Below are 26,350 nucleotides of genomic sequence, written 5' to 3' on the forward strand. Positions count from 1 at the left end.
TCTGCTTAAAACCAGTGGGACTGTAACATAGAATCATAGAATAGAATCATAGAATCATTTAGGTTGGAAAAGACCTTCAAGATCATCGAGTCCAACCATCAACCATGCCCACTAAACCATGTTCTGCAGTGCCTTGTCTGCAAGCTTTTTGAATACCTCCAGGAATGGTGACTCAACCACTTCCCTGGGCAGCCTGTTCCAATACCTGACAACCCTTTCAGTAAAGAAATTTTTCCTAATATCCAACCTAAACCTCCCCTGCCACAACTTGAGGCCATTTCCTCTCGTCCTATCTCCAGCCACCTGACAGAAGAGACCAGCACCCCCCTCACTACAACCTCCTTTCAGGTAGTTGCAGAGAGCGATAAGGTCTCCCCTCAGCCTCCTTTTCTCCAGGCTAAACAACCCCAGCTCCCTCAGCCGCTCCTCATAAGACTTGTGCTCCAGGCCCCTCACCAACTTGGTTGCCCTTCTCTGGACACGCTCCAGCACCTCAATGTCTTTCCTGTAGTGAGGGGCACAAAACTGAACACAGTATTGGAGGTGCGGCCTCACCAGTGCCGAGTACAGGGGAACGATCGCTTCCCTGCTCCTGCTGGCCACACTATTTCTCATACAGGCTAGGATGCTATTGGCCGCCTTGGCCACCTGGGCACACTGCTGGCTCATATTCAGCCGGCTGTCAACCAGCACCCCCAGGTCTTTCTCTGCTGGGCAGTTTTCCAGCCACTCTTCCCCAAGCCTGTAGCGCTGCATGGGGTTGCTGTGACCGAAGCGCAGGACCCGGCACTTGGCCTTGTTGAACCTCATACGCTTGGCCTCAGCCCATCGATCCAGCCTGTCCAGATCCCTCTGTAGAGCCTTCCTACCCTCGAGCAGATCAACCCTCCCTCCCAACTTGGTGTCATCCACAAACTTACTGAGGGTGCACTTGATCCCCTCATCCAGATCATTGATAAAGATACTAAAGAGAACTGGCCCCAAAACCGAGCTCTGGGGAACACCACTTGTGACCTGCCGCCAACCGGATTTAACTCCATTCACCACAACCCTCTGGGCTCGTCCATCCAGCCAGTTTTTCACCCAGCAAAGAGTACACTTGTCTAAGCCATGAGTCGCCAGCTTCTCAAGGAGTATACCATGAGAGACAGTGTCAAAGGCCTTGCTGAAGTCCAGGTAGACAACATCCACAGCCTTTCCCTCATCCGCTAGATGGGTCACCTGGTCATAGAAGGAGATCAGGTTGGTCAAGCAGGATCTGCCTTTCGTAAACCCGTGCTGACTGGGCCTGATCCCCTGGTTGCCCTGCACATGCCATGTGAGTGCACTCAAAATGAACTGTTCCATAATCTTCCCCAGTACTGAGGTCAAGCTGACAGGCCTGTAGTTCCCCGCATCCTCCCTCCGACCCTTCTTGTAAATGGGCATCACATTGGCAAACCTCCAGTCGTCTGGGACAATCTGGTGCTTTGGGCAAACAGGCTGATTGGTATTTCATCAGGGTTTCAGCCTTCTAAGCCTGAATTGCCTGGCAAAGGTGAGGTAAGGAGAATATAGCAAAGAGCAATAATACACAGAGTTTGGTGGAAGTGTAGAAGGTATGGGCTGTATGATGTGTTTAGTCCATACAAGAAATGACAGTTTCAATAAAACTTGTCAGAAGAAGGATGTGTGTTTTGAGGCATCTAAGCAGAGGTCCTGCTCTTCATTTTTGTGCATAGGTGGCTGTGTGAACTTACCCATTGCACCAGTGGTTCTCAGGGTGTTCGCTCCTGTGGTAATCCATACCTACAGAAACATTTGGAAAAGATCGGATTAAAAATAGGCAGAGCCTATGTCTTGGATACTCAAGCCAAATGGAGGAGAAAGATTTATCAGGGACAATTGTTTGGCAGCCCAAGCTTTCCTTGGCCAGCCCTATTCTCACAGGAGCTTGATGCTTTATTTCTTTCCCAGGCTTAACTGTAACCCTACACATGGCCTTGGCTGAGCCCTAGGCTAAAGTCTACAGCCACTGTCAAGGTGAGAAAGTTAGGGGAGAAATATTTTTGCAGCCTGTGTCTTCCTGCAGCAGCTGTTTTGCAGCTCTGCTGCCATGGAAGCAGTGGCTTTGTCTTCCTCCCAAGGCCGATCCTGACCCTGGAGCTTGGTTTTGGCTGAGGCTTGGCCAAGTGCCCAGCCCTGGCTGAGGTGAAAAAGCTGTCAGGTACAAAATGTTTTTGCAGCCTGTACTTTCCCTTCGTGGGCTCCTTGGAGGCCACAGGCTTCATCCCTCTCCCAACCTTACGCCTAACACTAACTCTGGATGTTGGCCTTGGCCAAGGCTTGGCCAAGTGCCCAGCCCTGGCTGAGGTAAAAAAGATGTTAGGGAATAAAGGATTTGTAGGCTATGCTTATTTGGGCAGCTCTGTTTCCTTTAATTTCAGAATGCTTTACTAATACTGTTATATCAGGGCTCTTCATTAAATTTGTTTTTTCTTTGGTATTAGCTGTGACTTTTAGCCTAACACTGTTGAATTGTTCAGCTCTTTTCTTGTAATATATTTCCCTTTCCTCTTTATGTAACTTGTTCTCAATAATACTTTGACTCCTATATGACAGGAGGCTTACCACTGTAGGTCATGTCTTTTCTTAAGTAACCTGTACTTGTGAAAGCTATGTCTGGGATGGGAAATTAAAGTCTTGTTTTTATTGAGTAGCTATCAAAGCATTCTTTCTGTCTGTAAACATACAACAGTGTTTGACTAGTATTATACTGAAATGTTCACTTGACTTAATTAAGTACTCATCACATCTTTCTCAGTGAGGTGTTGCAATATTTCATTTTGAAGCTTATGCAAGAAGAGATTTTACCTAGTTTTTGGGTTGGGTTTTTTTTTTTCATTGTCCTCCCTCACCCATTTATATTTGTTGTATGTTGTCCTTTTCAAAATCAATGTTATGTTAATAGGGAAAAACAGCAGTAGGGGAGCAAAGGTTAAGCCAGGATTTTAGCTGTGTATCTCAGTTCCTGAAAGGACCTGTAAACAATTGTCCAATACAAACTATTTATCTTTGGTACTGAAAGGACATCAATTTTTTTTCTATATCTCTCCTTTATTTATACATTTATTTATTTTTGATTTCTGCCTATTTTGCTTTTCCTTATATGCAGTAGCTCCTCTTCAGAAAACTGTCACTAATACCAGCATTGATATTTAGGGCATTAAAAACTTAGAAGCAGGTGTTTCTAAGGCTGTTCATGCCTCTCAGAAATACAAACAAAACCTGTCTATTCTATAACGTACAGATTTGAGGGGGGAGGGGAAAAGGCTTTTTTATTCATCAGGCAAGCTGCAGGGAAGATTAAAGAATATTGCTTGAAGCTTGCTTCTTGCTTGTCTACGGTATTTTTGTGTGTTTCAGTGGTGTAGAAGCGGTCTAGAATTTGAGTCTGTGATGGTTAACAGTTGTTTAGTGGAAAGTAATGATAAAACTACATTTTCTGTAGTTACTGATTTTTATTTTTTTATCCAACCTTAAAATCAGGGAACAATAGGAAAACAAAAATTGGTGTAGTCTATAGTAAACTACTTGATTTCAGTATAACTGGATTGTAAATAGCACAGTCTAAAATACTCTTCATATAGCTCCGTTCAAAATGACACTATTTCTCTGTACATAGGCAACCTGTTCTTCTTTCTTCTATTTATCTCCTACCTCTCTCATATAGCTGTCACTGACGTAGTAACAGTTTAACAGAACACAAAGGGTTTTTGCTATTTTGGGATTTGGAAAAAACTATTCATGGCATGGTCTACTGTTAAACATATATTGTTGATCACTTTGCTGATTTTGTCAAATTTCCATAAGTATTTAAATTACATGTAGTACTCCCTCTTGTTCAAATTGTATTCAGATTTAATGGCTATACAGAAGTACTGCCTTATCTTTGAACAATAGCAGATGCAAACCTTTCAAACCTTGGCTCAAAGTGCACATTTGAAAACCTTAAGTGACAGAGGTACTGGAGTCCTTTGTAAGCTTGTTCAGGAAGACACATACTAGGAGGTTGAACTAGTGCAGATTTCCCACATAAAACTATACCATCTATTCTGTAGCATTTCAAGAACAGTGTGTCATGAAACAAAGGTAAGCTCTGCAATGGAGAGTTTCTGTAACTAGACCTTTATGAATTGACTTAATTTCTAAAGTGTAAAACTTTTGCTTTGTTACTGTGGTTTAACAGATTTTTGACTTTTTCCCCCCTTTCCAGATTTTGGCGTTAGTGCATTTTTAGCAACAGGAGGTGATGTTACTCGTAACAAAGTAAGGAAAACATTTGTTGGTACTCCATGTTGGATGGCCCCTGAAGTAATGGAACAGGTATTCCTAATGTTAAAAAAGAAAAAAAAAAAAAAAAAAAAATTTTCAGTCTTCAATTTTTGGAACTTGAGACATCACTACCTTGTTTTTCCTTTCTGGTTCTATTCCAGGTGCGAGGTTATGACTTCAAGGCTGATATGTGGAGTTTTGGGATAACAGCCATTGAGTTAGCAACAGGAGCAGCACCTTATCACAAATACCCTCCTATGAAAGTAACAATCACTTTTTATTACTTAATGCTGTTAGCTATATTGTTAATGCTGCTAGATAGTTAGCACTACTTCATTTTTAATAGCAACTCAAGATATCAAAATATATGTATTCTGTTGGAATATTTATTCTCTTTCAATTTCTACGTGTTTTGAATTGATTTTTGCTTACAGTACCTCTTTTTTGGGTTTACTGTAGGTGTTAATGCTGACACTTCAAAATGACCCTCCCACTTTAGAGACAGGTGTAGAGGACAAGGAGATGATGAAAAAGTATGGCAAATCCTTTAGAAAACTAATTTCATTATGCCTTCAAAAAGATCCTTCCAAAAGGTAGGTCATTATTGCCATGTGCAGTGGAATTATTTTTCTTAATATACAGACTACTTAAAGTTCCAGTGTTTAAACATCATCTTTAAGTGTATGATTTGAATTTTGTAAATAGCAGCCTACAGTCATCTTCATCTGGGGAGAAGAAATTGCCTCTTAATTGTTGCTTAAGTTTTCTTCTTCTGAGTTGTTAACCTGATTTATTTATACTTAAACATACTGTTGGATTAAACTCTGATCAAACAAAAGTCCTTGCTCGACAGCTTAGTTTCTCATCTGAGGCAAGATACAAATCTTGATATTGTGCATAAGTCTAGCAAGACTGTTCAGATTGATTAGACAGAACTGTTGGTAACCAAACATATCAGTCTCTTGGCCTTTAAATTAAATTAAAAATAATAATTTTATGTTGATTTTTCTCATTTTGTGCCATAACTTTAGTATTGCCTTTAACTTGGATGTTTCCAGAGAAAATTACTTATTAAGAGGTATTTATTTTTTACTGTAAATTTAGGGACTCCAAGCTTGTTTAGAGTTTTCCTCATGTTTATGTGGGCAATTGCATGTCATAGTATCTTAGTGATTTGTTCTTTCTTGCTATATTTTGTGAACGGGATAGCCAAGATGATGAAAATATTAAACATCTATTCCAAAACCATTGCTGAGGTCCCAAGTTCCCAGAATGATTAATCAATTTATCCTTTATTCATTTTTATGCAGACCCATTTTTGTAGGTTTCTCTTGCTGAAGAGTTAGAGGAAGCACATTCGAATTAACATTATTTCCTAAGGGTATTTAATATATCACTTCTTTGAGATTCAGAGCTGATATTTCTGGGAAAAAAGATCGTTCTGTAAGAGCAATCCTGACTGAGTACTGTGTGGGTCTTTTATGGTGTGTACTTCTCTTCAGTGATGTTACAGTAGCTTAAGTCCAGGATATTGTTGTAGGGAGTCAAGTCAAAAAGGTGACAGCAGCAATACTAGAGAACAAGTATAATTAATAAAAAAGATTACGTGGCAACATTTTTACTCTTGAAATCCTTCAAATTCTTTTTTTCACTGAAGGATTATTTGTGTACTGTTTTCAGATTCCCAAATCCCTTACAATTGGTAGTCTTAGCACTGCAGTTTGGCTGCTTCCAAATAAGAATGAAATGTGTTCCGGATAATCAAGCTTCTTTTAGTTTCCAGTGTCCAGCAATTTTCAGGGCAAGATTAAATTGGTTTGAAAACATGAGAAGTAACTAATTAAAATGGTTTTCCTTCTCTCCTTGAATACATAATGCCGAGTTACTTGATCTGTAGTTATGACATCAGTGTTGAAACATTAGTGTTTAAACTAATTATGCTAATTTATTACACTGATATTTAAACATGTGCAATATCTTCATACTGACGATTGCCTTGAATTGAACAATTAAACCAGCAGATAGGTGATTAGATCTGTGTGCTAGTTACTCTAACCGCGTAACCGAGTGTCCCTATATTGTGGGGTCATCGCTACTTTTTGTTTCTCCCAAGCCAGGATTTAATTTTGCACAGAGATACCTCCATAGTCTTGTCAATTGTGGGAGAAGTGCCTCCTCTTCGTGGCAGATTCTAAGACTGGCACTGCACTGTTGTTGTCTCTGACCATGATGTTTTTCTTTTGGGGATCTTTGTGTGGGTGTTTCTCTCTCTCCCCAGTGCCAAGGATGGTGCTTACAGTCCTCAGCTGCAATTCACTGCCACAGCCTGTGTGGAAAACAGGCCCAGAAAGCATGGCCAGACCAGTTCACAAGTGTCTGGCATAGTTAATGGTAGAGGAATGGAGAACAGTAGTTTGGATAAAACTTTACTAAGCATCTAACTTTTAACTGTGCATATCCCTGTTATGAGATGCAATGGTACTGAATCACTGAAACTTGTCTTAAAGTTAAGAGTTCATCTGAGATAGAACTTTGAAACTTTGACACTGAAACTGATTTTTTTTTTTTTTAAAGTTCCCCTTCCTTTTTGCTCATTCAAGGTTTATGTGTGAATTACTGCCAAGCCTGGTAGTCTCCACAGTGCCACTAATAAGAACTTTATTGTAGAGTTTGGTGCTTTGGAGGGGAAGAAAAATAAGTGCTCTATGCAACTACTGTCTGTGTCTAAATTGGATGCTTTTTTGTTGATGTCAGGAGTTGTTTCATTATTTCTAGCGCGAGTGAACTGATATGTAGATACACACTACTTACTACTCCTTTTTTCTTCACTTACTCTTCAGATGTGTTCTCAGAGAAATAAACTAGTTCAGATTTTGTTTTTTTTTCTGAGACTGAAATTTTCCAAATGGAATCTTTCCATTGTCTTATCTAGTTTGTGCTATATCCAATCTCTTGCTTTAATTCAAATGGAAAACTATAGTAGATGCTGTTTCTGTTTATTTAGAAAAGATGAATCTTGGAGATTTTGGCTTCCCTAAATTTAACTCAAATGTCAAAATTAGTCTTGGATAGTGATATGGGGTCCTAATAGAAAAGATGAAAAGAACCTAGAGGATTTTATTTCATCCCAAGAGATACTTTGCTTTCTCTCCAGAGTCTGCTTCAGTACCAGAGTCTGGCTTAGGCTAGATAAGTAGCTTTTTAGATCCCTGAAGCTAGGGGAGACAAATCCTGCTGTTGGAATCACTTCGGTAGCTGTGAGATTGTCATTATCTGTTGAAAATGTCAAAAATATAAACTTGACAATGATGGGAAGAGAGAGACGTGAACAAAACTGCAAGTAAAGGTGAAATGTCTAGGTTTTGACCTTAGAACTGTTGCTTTGATTTTTATTTGTCGATTTCATTGGAAGATGCCCCTGATGACTCTTTTTGGTTTATGCATCATGTTAATAGTGTCAGTATAGTTTCTTGTGAATATGTGCTGACATCAATGAAGTAAAAGAATGCTGGTAGCAGGTATTGATGCTACTGTTTGGAAAATGTAATTATTCTTTTATTGCTGTGGAGCAAAGTTCAGTTGTGTTCATAGTTTCACTTGGGGAAGAACATGATACCTAACTTTGTTTGTTTTAAGAGTAAAATGCATTTGTGTTGAAAGAAAAAGAGGGAAAATTTGGCAACTTAGAGACTGGTTGGGTTTTTTTGGTAGGTTTTTTTTTTTGTATTTTTGCCATAGAAGCTTAATTTTTTTCATGTGTGGTAAGTGAGTACGTGTGAATTAATTCAGTAGCTATTATCATTCATTCCCCATTCATACAGTACTAATTCAAAAGTATTAGAGACGTACCATTTAACTAACGTCTTGTACTGTATTCACTGAGAGGGGTCTTTGTTTTCTGTTCTAATTTATTATTGATCTTTCAGGCCCACAGCAGCAGAACTTTTAAAATGCAAATTTTTCCAGAAAGCCAAGGTAAAACGTTTAACCCTATGAGTAAATTTTGCTCTGCCTTAAAATCTACATGAAATTTCTTCTTTCCTTGTATTGATTTTTAACTTACAAATGTTGGTTTTGCAGAATAGAGAATACCTGATTGAAAAACTTCTCACTAGAACGCCTAATATAGCACAAAGAGCGAAAAAGGTGAGTATATTCATATCTTCTTCTTGACTGGTATGCAAGAGAAAGCAGGGATTGTTCAGTTGCCTTACATTTTAGTTGACTGACTGAGCCATTCTCTTATGCAATCCTTCAAAGATAGTGACTGTTGAATGAATGTTTTCTGCAGCCTAGCTTTCTCCAGGAAGCCCTGGGGCATTTTGAATTCCTTTCTGGCCTTGCCAAAATGATATATGGTATTTGTCATCATACATGATAATGATTTTTTTCCCACTCCCTTTTAGAAAGCTACAGGTGAAATGGTTGTGCAAATAAAAAGTGACTGCAAACATGTAGGTTCATAAACTGCGGAATTCATGTCTTCATTGATCACCTAGAGAAAGGGTGGAGATACTGTAAAAGGCATTCATTGAGGACTACCTGGTTCTTTGGATTATTTCAAATGTGAGGCCCAAATGTATGGAAGTTGGGTCCAAACTCTGCAAGTGTGCTGCTGAGTTATTCAGACCAGTGGAGCCTTATCCCACAGGTGATGGAGTGTAAACTGCAGCTATGGCATATGCTGGTATTTCTGTGGTGCCTTTGGCACTTGTGTAAATGAGCTTACCAGGTCATGTGCAGCAGAACTAAAAAAAAAAAAAAAAATTCTTAACAGGTAAGTATTTTAAAACTTAAGTATGAAGCAAACTACTGTTCATAAGAGCTAATAAACAGGAATGAATGTAGATTCCTGCTTGGTGTGTGTGAGAAATTATGGAACTCCCTTTCTGTGGTGACTTGTTTCCTCATTATGAGGAACCTGCTTGGAGATTGCTGAGCCTCTGCAGGTGACAGTGTAGTGTGCTGAGTCCAGCTTTCTGGGAGGATGTTTCAAGGAGGGTGATTCAGGAAAGGAACTATTTCAGCCTTTTTTGGTGCATCAATTAGGCTTAGTTACCTGGATTGGCACTTGCAACGTTTTCTGTTGTCTTTGTGAATATCAGTTTGGTGTAATTCTTCAACACTGAAATGTTCCCACAGCAGGTGGCTCATACTTGGAAGAGACTGTCAGCAAGATCTGAATGCTTTAAGTTCCTTCTAACTATCTTTTAGGTGGAAGTAATTTGGGAAGTCAGTGGCAATGATGGGGCTTTGTGAGAGGCTGGAGTAGAAAGCTGGAATGAGAGGCGTGTAGAAGGGGGTAGTGTGCTGAGCAGGTTAGCATCTGCAAGGTGCAGAGGAAGGGTAGGCGTAGTTCAGCCGTTTGGCCATGTGGTGGCAGCAATGCCCACATAAAACATTACCTAACGGGGGAAAATAGTCGTTTGTTTTTCATTTTACATCTTGGGCCATACAGGAGTAATTTAGACATGTTCTAGTACCAGCTAGGTTTCTGATAGAGCATGTGCCTTGTGAGATTCGTCTCCCAGCTGTGACCTCAGGTCAACTTTAGAGACTGCATATTAACTCATACATACATGCACGTATACTGACTTACTTATTTTAAATAATTTAGCATCTGGAATTGCAAAATGAATGCGGGGTAGCCTCCCATACACCACCAGAAATAGTTTCCTGAATGACTTTTTGGACAATTCTTTCTAATTTGGAAGAGGTGTGATTCTTAAGAAATCAAAGCTGTACAGTGCTAGAGACAAATTAATAGGTCCTTTAATTACAGCATAAATGGAAAAAATATTTAGGTTTTAGCTAGTGAAAATACTAAATTATTTATATTTTAAAAGGACACAATATTAAAATTCATCAGGGATTTAAAATTTAATTCACTTGTTACAACTTTGCGTGTAGCTACTGTTTTAAGATACCATAAAATATAAATGTATTTTAATATTAAAACTGTGGGTTTTTATTTAAAAAAGCTTGTGTAAGTAGAGTTTGATTGCTCAAACATTAACATGTAAAACATCTAAGAGGTCACTGTTGGAAGAAGTAACCCCTGTAATGGAAAAAAGAATGTCACTAGGGCAAGAGATGGGAAGGAGCTGGTGTCAACACTGCTTAAATTATCTTCTGTAGCTCTTGGTGTGAAATACCTATAACTAATGATCTGTAGCACTGCTGCTAGCACAGGTGTCAGATCTGCCCTGCAGTAATTTAATTTTTCTTGCACTTACCACATGTATAATTACTTTGCCTTGTTGCCCAGAACTCCAGCCTCAGTTTAGTTTTAACTTTAAATTCTTTTCTCTTGACATAGTGTTTTCATGTTTTGCTTCTGCCTTTACAGGTTATACTTGGCAACTGTTTTGACTAAATATGAGTTCAGGTCTGTTTGTGAAATCCTGAAAGCAGGTACTCATGCTCTTGTACGTGTGAGGAAAACACTTGATGCTGTAAAGATGTGTCCAGTTTTTAAAACCCAATTTGATAGTTAAAACACCACCTATATTATGTGTTTTAAAATACTGTTTAACACCTTTGTGCACATATTCCCCCTGTCCCAGTGTTTCTTTATCTGCTTTTAATTCTGCTAATTTTGAAATGATGCCCTTCTTCCTGGCCCTATCCTAGTAATTAAGGATAACACTGAACCACTTCTGGAATTGACTTGCCCAGGAGGAAAGGAGGAACATGTCTTGCCTCCTTCCTGTGCAGAACCTGCATAAGTATATACCGGTACTGATCCAGAGAAATGAGTGTTACACCATGCAACTTCTTACTGGCAATTCTGGGTTTCACGAATGTGACTACTCACTTGTGAGAGCATTGCTTGTGTCAAGAAGAACTGGAGGAAAGGCGGTGGTGAATGGTCTGAGCTGAGTGCGATATGGTAAGTGGGGCCATGCTCTGAGGCCGCACTTTTGTCATTGACAGAAATGTGGGAGCCCTGATTGCAACCTCTGCCTTGTTAGGTGGTGTGATGGTAGAGCAGCCTGCCCAGTCCTGCTTGGATCAGAGCTGTGCACATCCCTGTTATACAACAGCTTAGCAAGAGTTTAGATATGCTATTTATTAACACATGTTGAAGTAGTTTTAATTTTCAACTGAATGCTAAGTCGTTTCATTTGTGATTAGAATTGCTATATTGGAATAGAGGAAACTTTGAAACAGCTTCCAGAATTCCACAGTCAGTTTTGAAATCTTGTCACACTAAAAAATTAATTATAACTGTTAGTACTCTGTATGCCCAAGGGCCCTGGGTCAATTTTGTGGTTCCTGTTTCTTTAATTTTGAAAATCTCCTGCATGACTGCCACTTTTACAAAATGAACAGGGAAAAACATATATCTGCATTTCATTTTATTGCTGTCTGAAGTGCTTCTAGCAAAAAAAAAAAACCCCACTAAGTAATAATTGGGCTTGAATTCTATTTTTGGGAAGGTGGTATTGCTCTGCACTGTTAATAGAAGCTCTTTAGAGCTCAGAGTTGTAAGTTACTGGGAAAAACCTGTGACAGCATAAAGAAATTATTAGTGTGAGTGATACCAGTTTTTATTAAAACTTCAGTAGCAATACCCTTACTGATGGGTTGGAATTCTAGCTCTGCAGTACAACTAATTTAGGGAAATGATCATATTACCTTAGAGAAGAAATTAACAATCCCCTGCATTTAATGAGGAAAATATCATTAGATCCCAGGTTTCTTGGACAGCTCTAACAGCATGATTGCACCTCAGCAAGACATATGTATGCAACATTTCGTTGTTTCAGTAATGGATTTAATCTGATAGGTACACCTCACCAATGATGGGTGTTAGTACAGCTGGACTCCACACCTTTTGAAAAGCAGAGAGCAACATTAGTTTGAGCTTAGATTATTAATACAAATGTATATTCATTGCTATGATTATTTACATTTTAAGAAATGCTTATTTCATTAATGCTGATGTATAAAGAGAAGGGGCATGTGCTATACTGGAACACTTTTTCTGGAAAACAGCAGCTGAACTATAAGTATGTATTTGGCAAGGCTTTGTGTGGGGGAGGCCCCTCCACTGGAGAGGTTTAATTGTTCAGTTTACCCACAACACTGCTACAAATGAAAAAAAATAGTGCAACTGTTTTTATATTGTTGGATATTACTAGAAAAAATAGAGGAGAAATTGGCATTCAGACCATATTGGGTTTTTTGTTTATTTTCAAGAAGTTGTTGGAAGTAAAACTTAATGGAAACACTTTTCTCGTAAAATGCAAATTTGACAAAAATTCACATAATCAGAAAGCAGTGCCTTTGTTAGTGGGTAGTAGAAGTGGAAAGTGTTTTAAGGGGCAGGCACATGCAGTTGCATCAGTTTTGTTTTAACAATTCAGATAAAGGAAAAAGATTGCTGTCAGTATTTCTGCCAGGTATACTTAAATGCAGTTGTGCCATAAGATACAAGGAACTTCATACAGTATGTGGGTTTATCCATCCTTTCTTTCATCAGTGCTTTCACCATCTGTATAGAGTTTGTGAGATTGGATTTTGTGCCATTTCAAATAGAGCTAATCTAGTACAGAATAGACAAGCTTTAAAACAAACTACGGAATAGTTGGCTCAACTGAGTGCCTTTTGTACTTCAGATAACGGAAAGCATCTTTACAGTAACTTTTATTACTTGTTATGGTAGGGTTTAAAAGCTCACACATGATTCATCTTAATCATTAAAAAGTAACCCTCTTTGGTATTGGATAGTATTTTCCAGTTCATGGGCTATCATGGTTCAACTTCAGAACGCATTCGTGTGGTGAGTGAGTCACTGTCTCTTGTGTAACAGCATTGATCTGCTCATTAGCTAATGTTGTGTTCATGACCTGTTGACTTGTTCAAAAATGTCTAGAACATGGACTAACATGAGGCTGGTGTATAATGAGAACTTTTCTGATTAGACCAGTAGCTTTAAATATTTGGCATTTATCTAAGCTATTGAAACTTTCAGTACTGGAGGAGGGTTTCATTACTGTGAAATGCAAGTGTAGTATATTCTTAAAGGTGCTGTTGACAGACTCCCGGTTAAAGAATCAAGACAGGATAAAGAAGTCCAGGTGTGCGTGGTGCTGGTGGTAGGTTCTTTGATCCGGAAGTAAGTCTTGTAACTAGCCAGAAGATAATCCTATTTTATTGTCCTGTTTTTTAATGATTTGGTTTTCTGTCTGTTGCTGAGAATGTGGAGGAGGGTGCTGGTTTTACCTGTTTGCCTTCTGAGAAGTGCAGCCTCAAACGCTTCACTCGCATGACATCCAAAACCAGATTGCCTCTCTTGGATTTGAAACAGTGTCCTAAGTGAAAAGTGACTCAATGGAATTAGTTGCTATTATATCTATTCCTAGTCTATAGGCCAAATCCAGTATTTTGTCAGTGCAGGTAGCCACAGCTGGCTTGCTAGGATCGCCTTAGTGTCATGAGGTTTCCCACTGTGCTGTCTTGAGCAAGGTGGTAAAAGAAGCCTTTCTGCCTGTCTTTGCTCATAAAAGTAATGAGGAGTTTTGGGAGGATGTGGAAGTGTGTGTTACGTGTGATTTTGTATATTTTGGGGAAGTTTGTCAGGAAGGTCACGCAGGGAGATGAATTACAAAGAGGATTTTGTAAACACAAGGTGGCTCAGAAGCAGCATTGCCATCTGTTACCATTTGCTGAAAGACTAATGGAATAGCTATGTGAGAATTTTTGCTTTCATATGGAGAAGTTAAATCTTTAGCCTTCCTAGTTTTAAAAAAAATGAATTGAAGGGAGGGGGAAAAAAGAAAAGGAGCCCAGGCCCAACACTCTGAAGAAAGTGAAAAGTAAATATGTTTTCCTGGTTAGACCTTGTAAAGCTTTTAGAAGTACAGCACAAAAAAATTACATGCTATTTGTTTTGACACTCGCCCCCCTGTGCTTGTGCCTGATACTGGTGATATTCTTGAAGTTCCTGGGGAGGACTGCAAGGGAAGTACAGGTGAAGCAGGACATCCTTGAGATTGTGCTACCCAGTGGTATTACGGAGGACTTAATTTAGCTGAAAAGTGCTCTTCTCTCAAGAAGTTAAAATTATGGCTGGAGCTGAAAACTTCAAGGTTTTAAGCAGAACAGGTAGTTTAAGGCTAGCAGAGCAGAAAGATGGACTGGGATAGTAAAAGTTCGTATGCAGAGTCCAGTTTCTGTTTAGCACTGAAAAGCAGTTCCACAAGAAGATTATTCAAACTGTGCGTCTGCAGGTAAACGTAAAGTTATAGGAAGCAAAAGGGGAAAAAAGTCAACTGGGTGAACAAAGATGTGTGCATCCCAGCTGTGCTGTGTGGGAGTCACAGACAGCAGAGGGCAGCCGCATATAAAGCGCAGCGCAGCGAGCAGGGTTCAGTCCTTCCTGTAAAGTCACGCAGGCTTGGGAGAGCTCTGCTCAGTTAGGAGCAGCTCTGTGTCTGTGATTTGAAATGCTATAGCCTGGTTGAATGCATGCTGCTGCTTGATAGCTAACTAAAATATAAACACTGGGGTTTTATAAAATTGGATTTTATAAAAATTGCACATTTATGTTCATTATTTTCATGTTAATTTATAACTTCTTGGAGAACTACACTCAAATTTTCATTTCGATTGCCTTAATTTTTTTTTTTAAATGTCTTGAATAAGCTTAGGTCTCTTTAAAATCTGTGTGGAATGTAGAATGTATATTACAGTAATTTCCTTACGTGCATAAGTAAATGGAAACATTGTAGAAAATAGAAACGGGAAGAAATCAGAATTTCACCTTGAAATGGTATTTTCAAGCCTTTGAGCTTGAAAGTAAGTGAAAATCATAGTAAATTCTTCTTTGAATTCTACAGTAGTAGACTATTTTCCTAAATATTCTTTAATGTGACCATATTGCTGGCAGTGAAACCCACCTTATAATGAGTCTACTACTACTGAGTAATGAAAGCTCTACGTGAGGCTGTATTTGTCTTCTTTCTTTTCGCCTCTGGTCATTTTAAGAAAGTAAACAGCTTGGATGATAGAAAAGGATGGTGGAACTGGAAAATGCTGATTATAAAAGGAGGATCCAGTGATCCCTCTAACAGAAAGCCTTTTAGTAGTGATTCACCATCGTGATGCCCATTCATCTGAGCAGCCAGGAAGGATAACCAGAAGCTCTAAAGATCTGGATCTTTATCTTTATACTTAATCTTTCAGAGTATCAAGTTACTTTGCCAATTTGCTGTATTTTTTTATTGGCTTCCTTTGATACCTTCAGGTACCTTTGTGGCCTTAACACCTTAATTTGATTGGGGGGGAGGAGCGGGGCAGACAGGGAAAAGAAAGAGGATATAAAAGAGCCTCTCTTTGCATGTATGAATTAGCCATCAGTTCATGCCTGAAAGACCATTTGGGATTCCTTGTTTTTGAGGTGAAGTGTTACTTTTGAGAAACAATGCAACTCCTCTGCACAATTAACTGAAAACATCAGCTTCAGCACAGGTACACATTCATGCCTGAAAGGACTATTGTTAAAATGTGAATTAAAGAGTAATTTGCAGTTAATAACATTCAGTAATAAAATTTATGTAGTGGAACTAATAAATGGAGAAATAATGTCTGAAAACAAAAAATCATACTGAATTGCTAAAGTTGCACATTTGCCGTGTTACTGGGATTTCTGCAAAACACTGCAATTTCTCCAAAAAAAAAATCAGGTTAAAATTTTGGACTCAGGCTGAAACAGAGATAATAAGTATGTTGCAGTATTTATGTAAAACCTCATGGTTTTGGAAGGCAGAATTAGGAGTGCAGAAAATTACCTGCACTTGTTTACAAGATGATTAGGTGACAAAATAGTGTTTCTAGTTCGATCTGCCACATTTTGCTGTCTCTAAGCAGCATTATCCCAGCAAGAGAAGACACAGTGAAAGAGTGAAAGCAGGAGGGCTTTGGACAGGGAATTAATCCCCCAGAGTGGGTGAGGAGTTGGTACAGTGAGCATCTGTACCCATTTTTCAGCATTTCCTCTAGAGAAGCAGGAATGTGCTCCCTCCTCCCTTCTCCCTTCAGCTTTTAATGGCTTTGTTTCCCTCTCACTGATAGCTCTACTGTATTCCATTTCTAAACTGTGAGTGAGGTAAGATTTCAAGCCAGTCTTAATTGATGGCCCTGCCCTTGGGTGTCACACTTGTCATCATGTGAGCACGATACTATTTGTGTTTGGCTATAAAAACAAACCAGCTTCAGAAATATTTAAAGCAAGTGGTCTTTTCTTTAAAAAACAAAACAAAACAAAAACCAGATTTCTGTTCTTTGTTGACTTGTGCTGTATTATCCCTTAAAAGGGTGCTCTTCAAGAACCAGTAGAGAGCGCTGAAGAAGTCCTATTCAATGTGGAATTATCAATCTCCTTTATGCAGTACTCTTTCATGAAAGAAAATGTAATGATCTTACATTTCTTGACTGTAAGTTGCCAGTGTAATTGATTCCAATAGTGAGTAGAAGTGGTAATTTACACAAAAATGGTGAATTCCTGTATCTCCAATTCTTACATGACTTAGGTGCCTTTTCAGTTTTTGCAATACTTTGTGCTGCATTAAGGAAGAAACAAATATTTGCACAAATCAGTGACTCAGATTTTCCATGTTGACTTATTTCATTGAAGGTAATTATAAATGTTCCATAAACATGACATTGTGCACTGTAGGGCAAACAACAAATAGCTCCTTTGGAAGGGTGTGCTGGATAGCCGTGAATATATATTTTAATTCCAACAGAGGTGCAGTTTAAATTTTTGAAGAACATGATTGAGAGATTAAAACATGATTTATGAAAGCGTGACCCCAAAGTAAATGAAATATTTTTGGCCATTATTATAATGCAAAATTTTAAATTGATAACAGTTTCTCTCAGTGTTGACGTGTTTTGTGGACACCAGTTGCATTTGACTTGGAATTGAAGGATTTGATGTTTCTGTATCTTTCTAGTGAGATAACATATACATGCGAGAATATTCTCTGCTCTTGCTTTTACTGACTCAGGACATACCACCTGCAGTGCTAATGGCACCTCATCTCCTCCCACGGTAAGGTCACCTTGGAATACTGAAATTCAAACCCTTCGGACTGAGACTTTAGGGCATGGGAGATAACGTACACCAAATAACATTGTTTTTTCCCAAGAGCTTCCCTATATTCTTGAGTCAAAAAGTTCTGTTGTTTTACATAGGGAATTATACATACCAGAAATGTCTAAAGACATGTCTAAAGGAACTGCAAAGCCTTAAATCATATGTGTCCTTTCAGTCAGCAGTTTGGACAAAACCTAAGCGTGGTTGTACAATGTAGAGAAGTAATAACAATTAATTTGATGTGGAGTATGAATGGTAACTTTGCAAATTTTCAGGGTTCATGACCAGCCTTACCTATCCTTTTCTGCATACATGACTTTTTTCCCCCAGGAAAGTTTCAGTGGCATGTGGTTGTGGGCAGTGAAGTAGAGGACTTGAATCTCTTCATACCACAAAAGGTGTAATGCAACAAACCTCCATAGTTCTTGTAAAGGGAAGGGGCTTATGTAGTCTTGAGTCATGGCTTGCACATCTCGATTTTTATTCTGAGAGTTTAAGATTAGTGTCTGGTCCTGATAGGCCAGTTGCAGTTATCCCAGAACTAGTTTCTATGCCAGATTAAATTCTTGCTGTCAAAGCAGTGTCTTAGGCCTGCCTGCACTTCAAAAAAACCCAAACCAAAACAAAATCCAACCAAAAAACCAACCAACCAACCAAAAAACCCCCCTCAAAAAGCCAACACCACCACCACCCCCTTCCTGCATATGAATATGAAACACTTAAAGTTCTGTCTAACTTCTTCAGGTAGGAGAAAAACAAAGAAAGACTAAGAGGAAGGTTTTTTTCCCCCATGATTGTATTTGCAGTATGCAGAGTGGCTTAAGAGGAGGGGTCGCTGACACCAAATTACTGTGATATCTTAACACCTTTTGAGTACTACAAAGCAGAAATGCCAGGGCATTGTTTCAGAAAGGTAGTGGTACATCCCATTAATAACAATAGTCTGCGTTAAGTCCTGGTGAGAAAAACAAGGTTCCCGATTGCATAAAGCAAATGCAGGTTTGCAGAATTTTTGTGGCTTGAGCATCAGAATAAAAATGAGACCTCACATTATGATGAACTCAGGGGAATATAAGAATAGCCAGCAGTGAAGGGATTAGGATGTTCTCATGACCTGTGAGAATGGGTTGGATGGGGACTAGCCTTCTCTTGAGGAAGTAGCTCAACTCTTGAACAAATGATGATGTGTACCTGTGGGAATTCATGCTCTGTCTTCGACCTCAGATTATGATTTTTTTTTTTTCTAAAATGTGATTACAGTGTGAGTGTTCTTACACAAAAAACCTGATGTTCTTTTGCATGAATATATATTGTAGAAAGTGACTTTTCCATGGTCTGCCTTTTACCTCAAGTGCTAAGCTGTGATTAAATGTGTAACTGTTTTAAGCAAAAGGCTTGTGCCATGATTGGATAAATGTGATGATATGTTGATTTCCTCCATTGTATTGGAATGCAAATAAATGCATAGGGGTGGGGATTGAAATTTGCTTTTGTATCTTAGGAAACATTCAGGAAAGGTTTGCAAGATGGCTAAGGGTAAAAATTATAAAATCTGATTGCCCTACAGGTTTAAGATGTGTATGGAAGGAACTGGTCTCTCTTTTTTTTTTTTTTTTTTTTTTGAGAGAGAAAAATACACAGAGCAAAATGTTGCGCTAGAACCAAAACTGTGTTCAGTAATGTCCTGTTTCTCATCATTGTTCTTCCTATAAAATAACTGGCATGGTAACTGGCATTGTAAATACTTCTCATGAAGTTGTATGAGAAGTGACACTCTGGGAACTTCTGATTTAAAAAAAAAAAAAAAATAAAGCGGGGGGGGTGGCTTGGTTATGCAAAAAACTTCACCTTATCAATTACCAAGTAATATTGGCATTTTAAAGAGTAATTCAGCATATCTTCCATATGGGAAGTCCTGGGAGTCCTGTCCTCTGTAAGAACCATTACTACAGTCTAAGGGAAAGGCGAAGATATACAGCATCAGTTGACTTGTCTTTCTCTTTTCTGCCTGAAAGTCAAATCTGGGCTTTTACTAGGATGGACTGCAGAAAATGGAAAACATGAGGTGTTTAAATAACCACCTTGTCATTCCTGCTCTCAGGGGCATGTGGGATTGTGTGTATCTTGAATACTGTACTAGCAGATGTAGCTGAAGGGCATCAGTGGTAAAATAAAAGACAATTTTATCTCCAGAAAAAGCTAAGCTAGTTGATTTGTTGGACTGCAGTACTTCCAGAAGGATGTGTGTTTAGAAAAAAAAAAAAAAGAAAAAAAAGGTATGGGTTGCCTTCTGTAGACATGCAAGTACAAAAAATGGAGAACAGCACTGACTATTCTCTAGCTAAAAATTAATAGGGAACAGTGTCAGGGTTCCACAAAGACTTTTGCAGATGTGTTTTAAATGGGTGGGGTCTACACATTTGCCTCTCTCCAGGAATGCAGGAACAAATTACATTTGGGCTCTAAGTTACCTATACGTAGAGGGCGGCAAGGCACCTTCCATGTTACTGAATTGTTTAATGCTCATTAATGCCATCAATTTTTCTTACACAAATGCATCTTATTTACCATACTTTCAGGTCACTGTACTCTTTTGTGGAGCGGAGTTAAAAATGTTTTAAATCTACCCAGGACTGCATCCCAAATACTCACTTGCCAGAGACTTTAATAGGAATAGCTTAAATAATTGAGGTAGTGGGAAAATCAAGATTACTAGTTCAGTCATCTTCTTGTAGAATGAGGAAAAAGACAATAGATGCCTAATATTACTCTTACTGAGACAATGGATTTTTAATGTGGTCTAGATCATGGGCTGTACCATGTATGAATTGCAGTAATGTTTTATGTGTGTATGTGTTGGTATCCCGCAGTGTGTCCTTTTTATGTTTTTTTAAAATTAGACACTGAAATAAAATACTAAATCTGTAAGTGGGCCCAGTTCTTTGCAGTTTTGAGTAGTTGTCAATAAGGAGGATCTTAATATTCAGAAAATGTTCATTCCCTTCCTTGTCACCCTACAAAAATAAACTTGTAAAGAGATTGCAGAAGCAAAAGAATCCGTGATGAATAATAGATTCTTCTTTCCCCAGTCCCTAACATCTACATATAGCAAGCACGTCAGTGCCTAGAAGACAACAATTTATGTTTTGCTTCCTTGTGCTGTAGCCTGCTTTTCATCAAGCTTTGGGAAATGTGGGCAGCTTCTGCATTCTGATGCTGGAGTTCTCTGTCAGGCTGATTTGGGCTAACCTTCGATGAATGGGATTTACAGTTGCCCTGTTCATCTGGTTAAGCAGACATTCTCCTGGAAAGCTGATGCATGCTATTGTTGGCTGGGAATGTTATATTATCTGTATCCTAGTTTATAAAGGGTAAGGACAAATAGTTCTGTGAGCAGCTCAATTTATTTGTAAATCTTTGTGACTGCTGTACACTGGAATGAGCTTTAACCAGCAACAACATATACAACAACAATAATAATATGATGCTTAATATTTTTGTGGTAGTCATGATATTTTTCACTCACTAAACTCTCCAAGCATTCTCTGTTGTAGCTGATGTTCGTAATGTCTTTCTTCCGCAGCTGTGGAAGAATGTTGGCAGTGGCTTGTTAAGTTTTTCCTCTTATAAACTGCTTTTGGTTGTAGATTACAATGTTCTGAGCTGCTTTTGTGTTGGGTGCAGTTTAAATTCCAGTCATTCAAATTCATTTTTTATTCCCTGGTGCTCTTCTGATTTATGTGAAATATGTTTTCTAATATGTGTTAATTTGTCTTTGTAAGGCTGCAGGCTTTCATTGTTTTCTTTATTAGCTAAAGTTATGATTCAGTTTAGTTCCTATTTTGGAAGGAGCATTTAGGTTTTTAAAACAATAAAACCCAAATTAGAATTGAGCATGTTTTAACTTGTTTCCCTTTGAAATACTTACAGAGAGAGATATAATCCTAGCATAAAGAGCTGTCGATGCTGTGTATTTTGACTAAAGCTGGTGGAGAAATTGCACTTGTATAGCTACCGCTTGCAATGTAAAAGAAATTCCTCCTTATTTTTGTAGAGATGCAAGAAGTTTGTTTCAATTCCATGCTCTGTCTTGGATTTGCTTTGTGGCCTTGGATAAATCACTTCATTTGTCTGCTTCTTTATTTCCTTCTGTAAAATTTGAGGCCTGTAGCAGGGTATCAGGAGAAATCTATAGAATATTCTCAACTGCTGTAATGCTGTAATCATTAGGGTGAAGTACAAGCATGCTGCCTTTGATATCAGTCTTCTAGTGGTATCTCAAATGATAACCAGTAATGAAATTCCAGGTATTTACAAAATTCCAAATACAACCCCTGTTGTATATTCTTGCTAGGAACAGCGTTAAACTGTTGTTCTTACCTTCCATTTGCCTTTTCTTCCCTGTTCATCCAGCACTTCAGAAATTAATTTTGGTCCTAGGCTAGTACCGCTCAAGATAACCCATCTTACGCTAGCTTGTAAGAAGACTAATGAAAGGTCCTTTACCATGTGGTCAGAACAAATTAATCTGGAGCAAACGATCTGAATGAGCATACGGAATTCAAACTACCTATAGCACTAATTGCTAATGTCATTTGAGGATGAGCATCCGTTATGTTGCTGGACTTTTCTGCCAATTTCAGCACTGACATGAGAGATTGGGAAGTTGGACTGAAGTCCACTGGCAATTTTAGGCTTGCATATGGAGATCTGCAGAGATGTCTTCTCTCCAGCAGGCTGAATTGTGAATTTGCAATCAATATGTCATTATGATAGAAACCATGGATGCAGTTGCCAAATAATGTTTACAGTCTGTATTGGGTTTGTGTGGCAAGGTTTTGGTAGTGCAGGGGACTACAGGTGTGGCTTCTGTGAGAAGTTGCTAGAAGCTTCCCCTATGTCCAATAAAGCCAATGCTAGCCAGCTCCAAGACAGACCTGCAGCTGGCCAGGGCTGAGCCCATCGGTGACGGTGGTAGCACCTCTGGGATAACATATTTAATAAGGGGAAAATGTTGCTGTGCAACTGCACCTGGGAGAAAGGAGTGAGAATATGTAAAAGAAACAACCCTGCAGACCCCCAGGTTGGTGAAGAAGGAGGGGGAGGAGGTGCTCCAGGCGCCAGAGCAGAGATTCCCTTGCAGCCTGTGATGAAGACCATGGTGGGGCAGGCTGTTCCCCTGCAGCTCATGGAGGTCCATGGTGGAGCAGATATCCACCTGTATCTTGTAGAGGACCCCATGCCAGAGCAGGTGGATGCCCAAAGGAGGCTGTAACCCTGTGGGAAGCCCATGCTGGAGCAGGCTCCTGGCAGGACCTGTGGACCTGTGGAGAGAGAGGAGCCCATGCTGCAGCAGATTTTCTGGCAGGACTTGTGCCCCATGGGAAGCCCATGCTGGAGCAGTGTGCTCTTGAAGGACTGCACGCCGTGGAAGGGACCCATGCTGGAACAGTTCATGAAGAACTGCAGCCCATGGGAGGGACCCCACACTGTAGCAGGGGAAGAGTGTGAAGAGTCCTCCCTGTGAGGAGGAAGGAGCAGCAGAGACAGCGTGTGTATACGAACTGACCACAACCCCCGTTCGCCATCCCCCTGCACTGGTGGTGGGGGAGGAGGTAGAGAACTCAGGAGTAAAGTTAAGCCCAGGAAGGAGGGAAGGGTGGGGGGAGGGTGTTTTAAGATTTAGGTCTTATTTCTTGTTATCCTACTCTGATTTGATTGGTAATAAAAAAAAAAAAAAAAAAGCTGATTTCCCCAAGTCGAGTCTGTTTTGCCTGTGACAGTAATTGGTAAATGATCTCTCCCTGTCCTTCTCTCAACCCACGAGCCTTTCATTGTATTTTTCTCTCCCCTGTCCAGCTGAAGAGGTCGTTGTATTTTCTCTCCCCTGTCCAGCTGAGGAGGGGGGAGTGATAGAGCAGCTTTGGTGGGCACCTGGTATCTAGCCAGGGTCAACCCATGACACAGTCTTAAAAATCCCCCCATAGAAAGAAAAAGGGGACATAAAAAGATGACACTTAAACTGTCTATATAAACAACAGGAGTTTGAGATAGCATGAATCAGGAAGAACATAGTGCATTCTTTGAAGGACAGGTCATATGAGGGAAATGCCATACTTGACTGTAAAATAAAATCAGAAGAAAAGAGAGGTTTATCTGTTCTCTCAAGGGTAAAGTGTAATTGAATCTCATCGAACGTTGATAAACAGGGCATGAAGTCTGGGCTTTCTTTGTTTCTTGATCACTGTATGGTGTCCTTTGAGAGCTATGCAGTACTCATTCCTAAGTTATGTCTTCAAATCTCCAAGATAAGCATGGTTTGAATTTCCTTCCTTCTTGTCTTCAGGTAATTCTTTTCCCTCCCAGAGTAATAGTAGAAGTTGGGATGAACAGTCTGTCTTGCATACACTTGACACTGTTCATTCACATTAGTTTCCTTTAGCACTTTATTTTGAGGGTAGAAAAACTCTTAATGTCCATATTTGTGAAGTGTACCTTCAACTTACATTTCAAAAACACTTTTGTTGAGCAGAGCTGGGAGTCAAATTCTGTCAGAAATACAAGAGATTCTTTAAGTGGGACTTGAGATGCCCTCTGAGGCATTCATCATGTTGCATTTTCTCTCTGAACTTGCGTAGGGATATCTTTACTGTTTGAAAGTATCTTGATGATGTTGTTGCTGTCTCTGTGATCTCTTCAGATCTGCTGCTGTTTCTATCAGTTTTTCCATGGGTTCCTGCAGTGAGCCAGTGAGGCTGAGATTATTGGCAAAGCACAGATGAATACTTTGTGCAGTGGTGAACACAGCTTTCTATAGCCTTCCATCAGTAGCCTTCTAGTTTATTTTTTAGGTAACAGTTGAGTGTTATGTAAGCCATCAAGTCCCCATGAACTCTCCTCATCATTTCTATGTAGTGATTTTTGTGTTGGCCCATTGCAGCGTTTTCATTAACTTTTACAAGCTGCAGCATTTCAAAGAGTAGCTTAAGCTGCCCACCACCAAAGGAGAGAATTTTTAAGCTTTGCCATAGGGGACTATTTGATGGGAGAAAATGGGTTAATCGTCTCCTTCCCTCCCCACCCCCCTGGCCCGATGGGCATACCGTGATGTTTTGCTACAAATGCTTGATACCTGAGGCACAGATTCCTGTTGTGTATTGTGCAATGGGAGTGCTTAACAGGCTACAGTTCAGTACATGTATGTATATAACTATTCTTCAGCAAAATACTTCTGTGTATTGCACACCTGTTCTTGTAAATTGAAAAGAAACAATCAAAACAGTAAAGTATGTGAGAATGTCATCTAGAGAAACAGACTTTGTTTCCACCCTGATGAAGATGCATTTCTCACAGAACAACTTGCACCAGTGGTACTGCTGAGTGATTGCTTATCTTTGTTTCTTTTTCTCTTTTTTTTTTTCCATCTCCTCACAGGCCTGTTACAATGGCCTTTAGTATACTTGCTGGAAAAGGTTTTTCCTGTGTTGAAGGTTATTTAGGCCTGTAAGGACAAAAGGGATATAGAACTTTATGACACTCTGTGACGAACACTTCAAGAGTAATCCAAAAGGTTGGAAAGACCTGACTGTGTTGAAGTGAAAATCTTCTGAAGATTTTAGTATAGCGACTTGGCATACCTTTATAAAAATGAGCTCACTTTAATTCTGCGCTGTTTTGTGGGACAGGGAAAAAAAAAGTTAGAGCAGAAGATACATTGCATCCTAGCAAACTAGGACTTGGGGTAGCACAAAAGACAAGTGTTTGGTGGCCAAAGAAAAGTGTTTAAGAAGATTCTGTTTCTTTAAGGGACAGAATGGCTTTAATTTTATCCCATGGTTGTCAAAAGGTCTTAGGACTTTTAACATTATTTAAAGTGTCTTTGTCTTGATAAAGCAAACATAATATGAAAAAAAGGATTACTAGAAGTTGGGGGAATACATAAAGTGCTGGAGGCCTGCCTTCATGCTTACTTTTTCTTTTCTAAACAAAGATACAAATGGTCAATGCTGGAGCTTATTGGTTGGATTGATTATGACCATTCTTAAACTCTTACAGATGATCATAGTCAAATAAACTGTATGAATATTGCAGTGGGTGGTGACCCCTACAGCTGATTCATACCTAATGTGGTGCTACTGTGGTCTCCAAACTCTGCAATTGTCATTACAATGCTTAAATGCTTATCCTAGATGCATCCCTTCTGAAAGTACAAATAATATGTTGATATGAGAAAATACCAATTAGTCTTCCTGAAGTAAAATTGTCCTTTTTACTGAAATATTTGATACCAATGAAGTTTGTATCCAAACTATAAAATGTTTTTCTATGCTACTGTTTCTGTTTCAGAAAATAAAATAACAGCATTATGCTATTCGTGGTTTTTTTTTTCATGAAGAGGTATTTATATGAGGTACCTGTAAAAAGGTACTGGATGCAGGTTTTTTTACTTTGCCTCCCCCCCCCTCCCCCCCAAGTGTGCTGGTGTGTAATGTTGATTGTATAAATTAATTCATGATGAAAAAGCTGCAAAGATGTTTATGAAAAGGTTTTTTTTAATACTGAAAAGCCAATGGTATGTTTATAGTGTTTGCACGTAGGAAGGGAAGAAAAAATACGGAGCCTAATACTGAAAGCCTAATATTTAGGCTGAATAAAACAAGAAGGAATGACAAAAGATTGTGTGACAGATTTAAAGAACTTAAACTAGCATGCTCACAAAAGGGAGTGGAGACAAATGTATGCTGTGTCTGTATATATTTGCTCCCTGTTCATATTTATGTCTGTATCACTTCTTGGGCATTTATAATGCTTTCCTACCACAGATGATTGGGGCAACTACTGAAAATGATATTCTAGCTCTTCCTCTTGTGCAGGCTGTAGCGATTGTGCTAGCTCATGATCAGCTAAATTAAAAAGCTGATTTGGCTG

At 39.1% G+C, this 26,350-nt stretch overlaps 1 protein-coding gene across 3 annotated transcripts in view; it reads left to right on the top strand.

The window, feature by feature from the left end:
- Positions 1–26,350, top strand: part of STK39 (serine/threonine kinase 39) — a 108,175-nt gene that overhangs the window by 35,207 nt on the left and 46,618 nt on the right. For all 3 annotated transcript variants that reach the window (XM_052792944.1, XM_052792946.1, XM_052792945.1), the window contains 5 exons: positions 4,256–4,365; positions 4,476–4,577; positions 4,774–4,907; positions 8,241–8,289; positions 8,395–8,460. In XM_052792944.1, coding sequence (XP_052648904.1) covers positions 4,256–4,365; positions 4,476–4,577; positions 4,774–4,907; positions 8,241–8,289; positions 8,395–8,460 — 461 coding nt within the window. The remainder of the gene's footprint in view (positions 1–4,255; positions 4,366–4,475; positions 4,578–4,773; positions 4,908–8,240; positions 8,290–8,394; positions 8,461–26,350) is intronic.

The sequence above is a fragment of the Harpia harpyja genome, chromosome 7, assembly GCF_026419915.1.
Source record: "Harpia harpyja isolate bHarHar1 chromosome 7, bHarHar1 primary haplotype, whole genome shotgun sequence".
Classification (NCBI taxonomy): Eukaryota; Metazoa; Chordata; class Aves; order Accipitriformes; family Accipitridae; genus Harpia; species Harpia harpyja.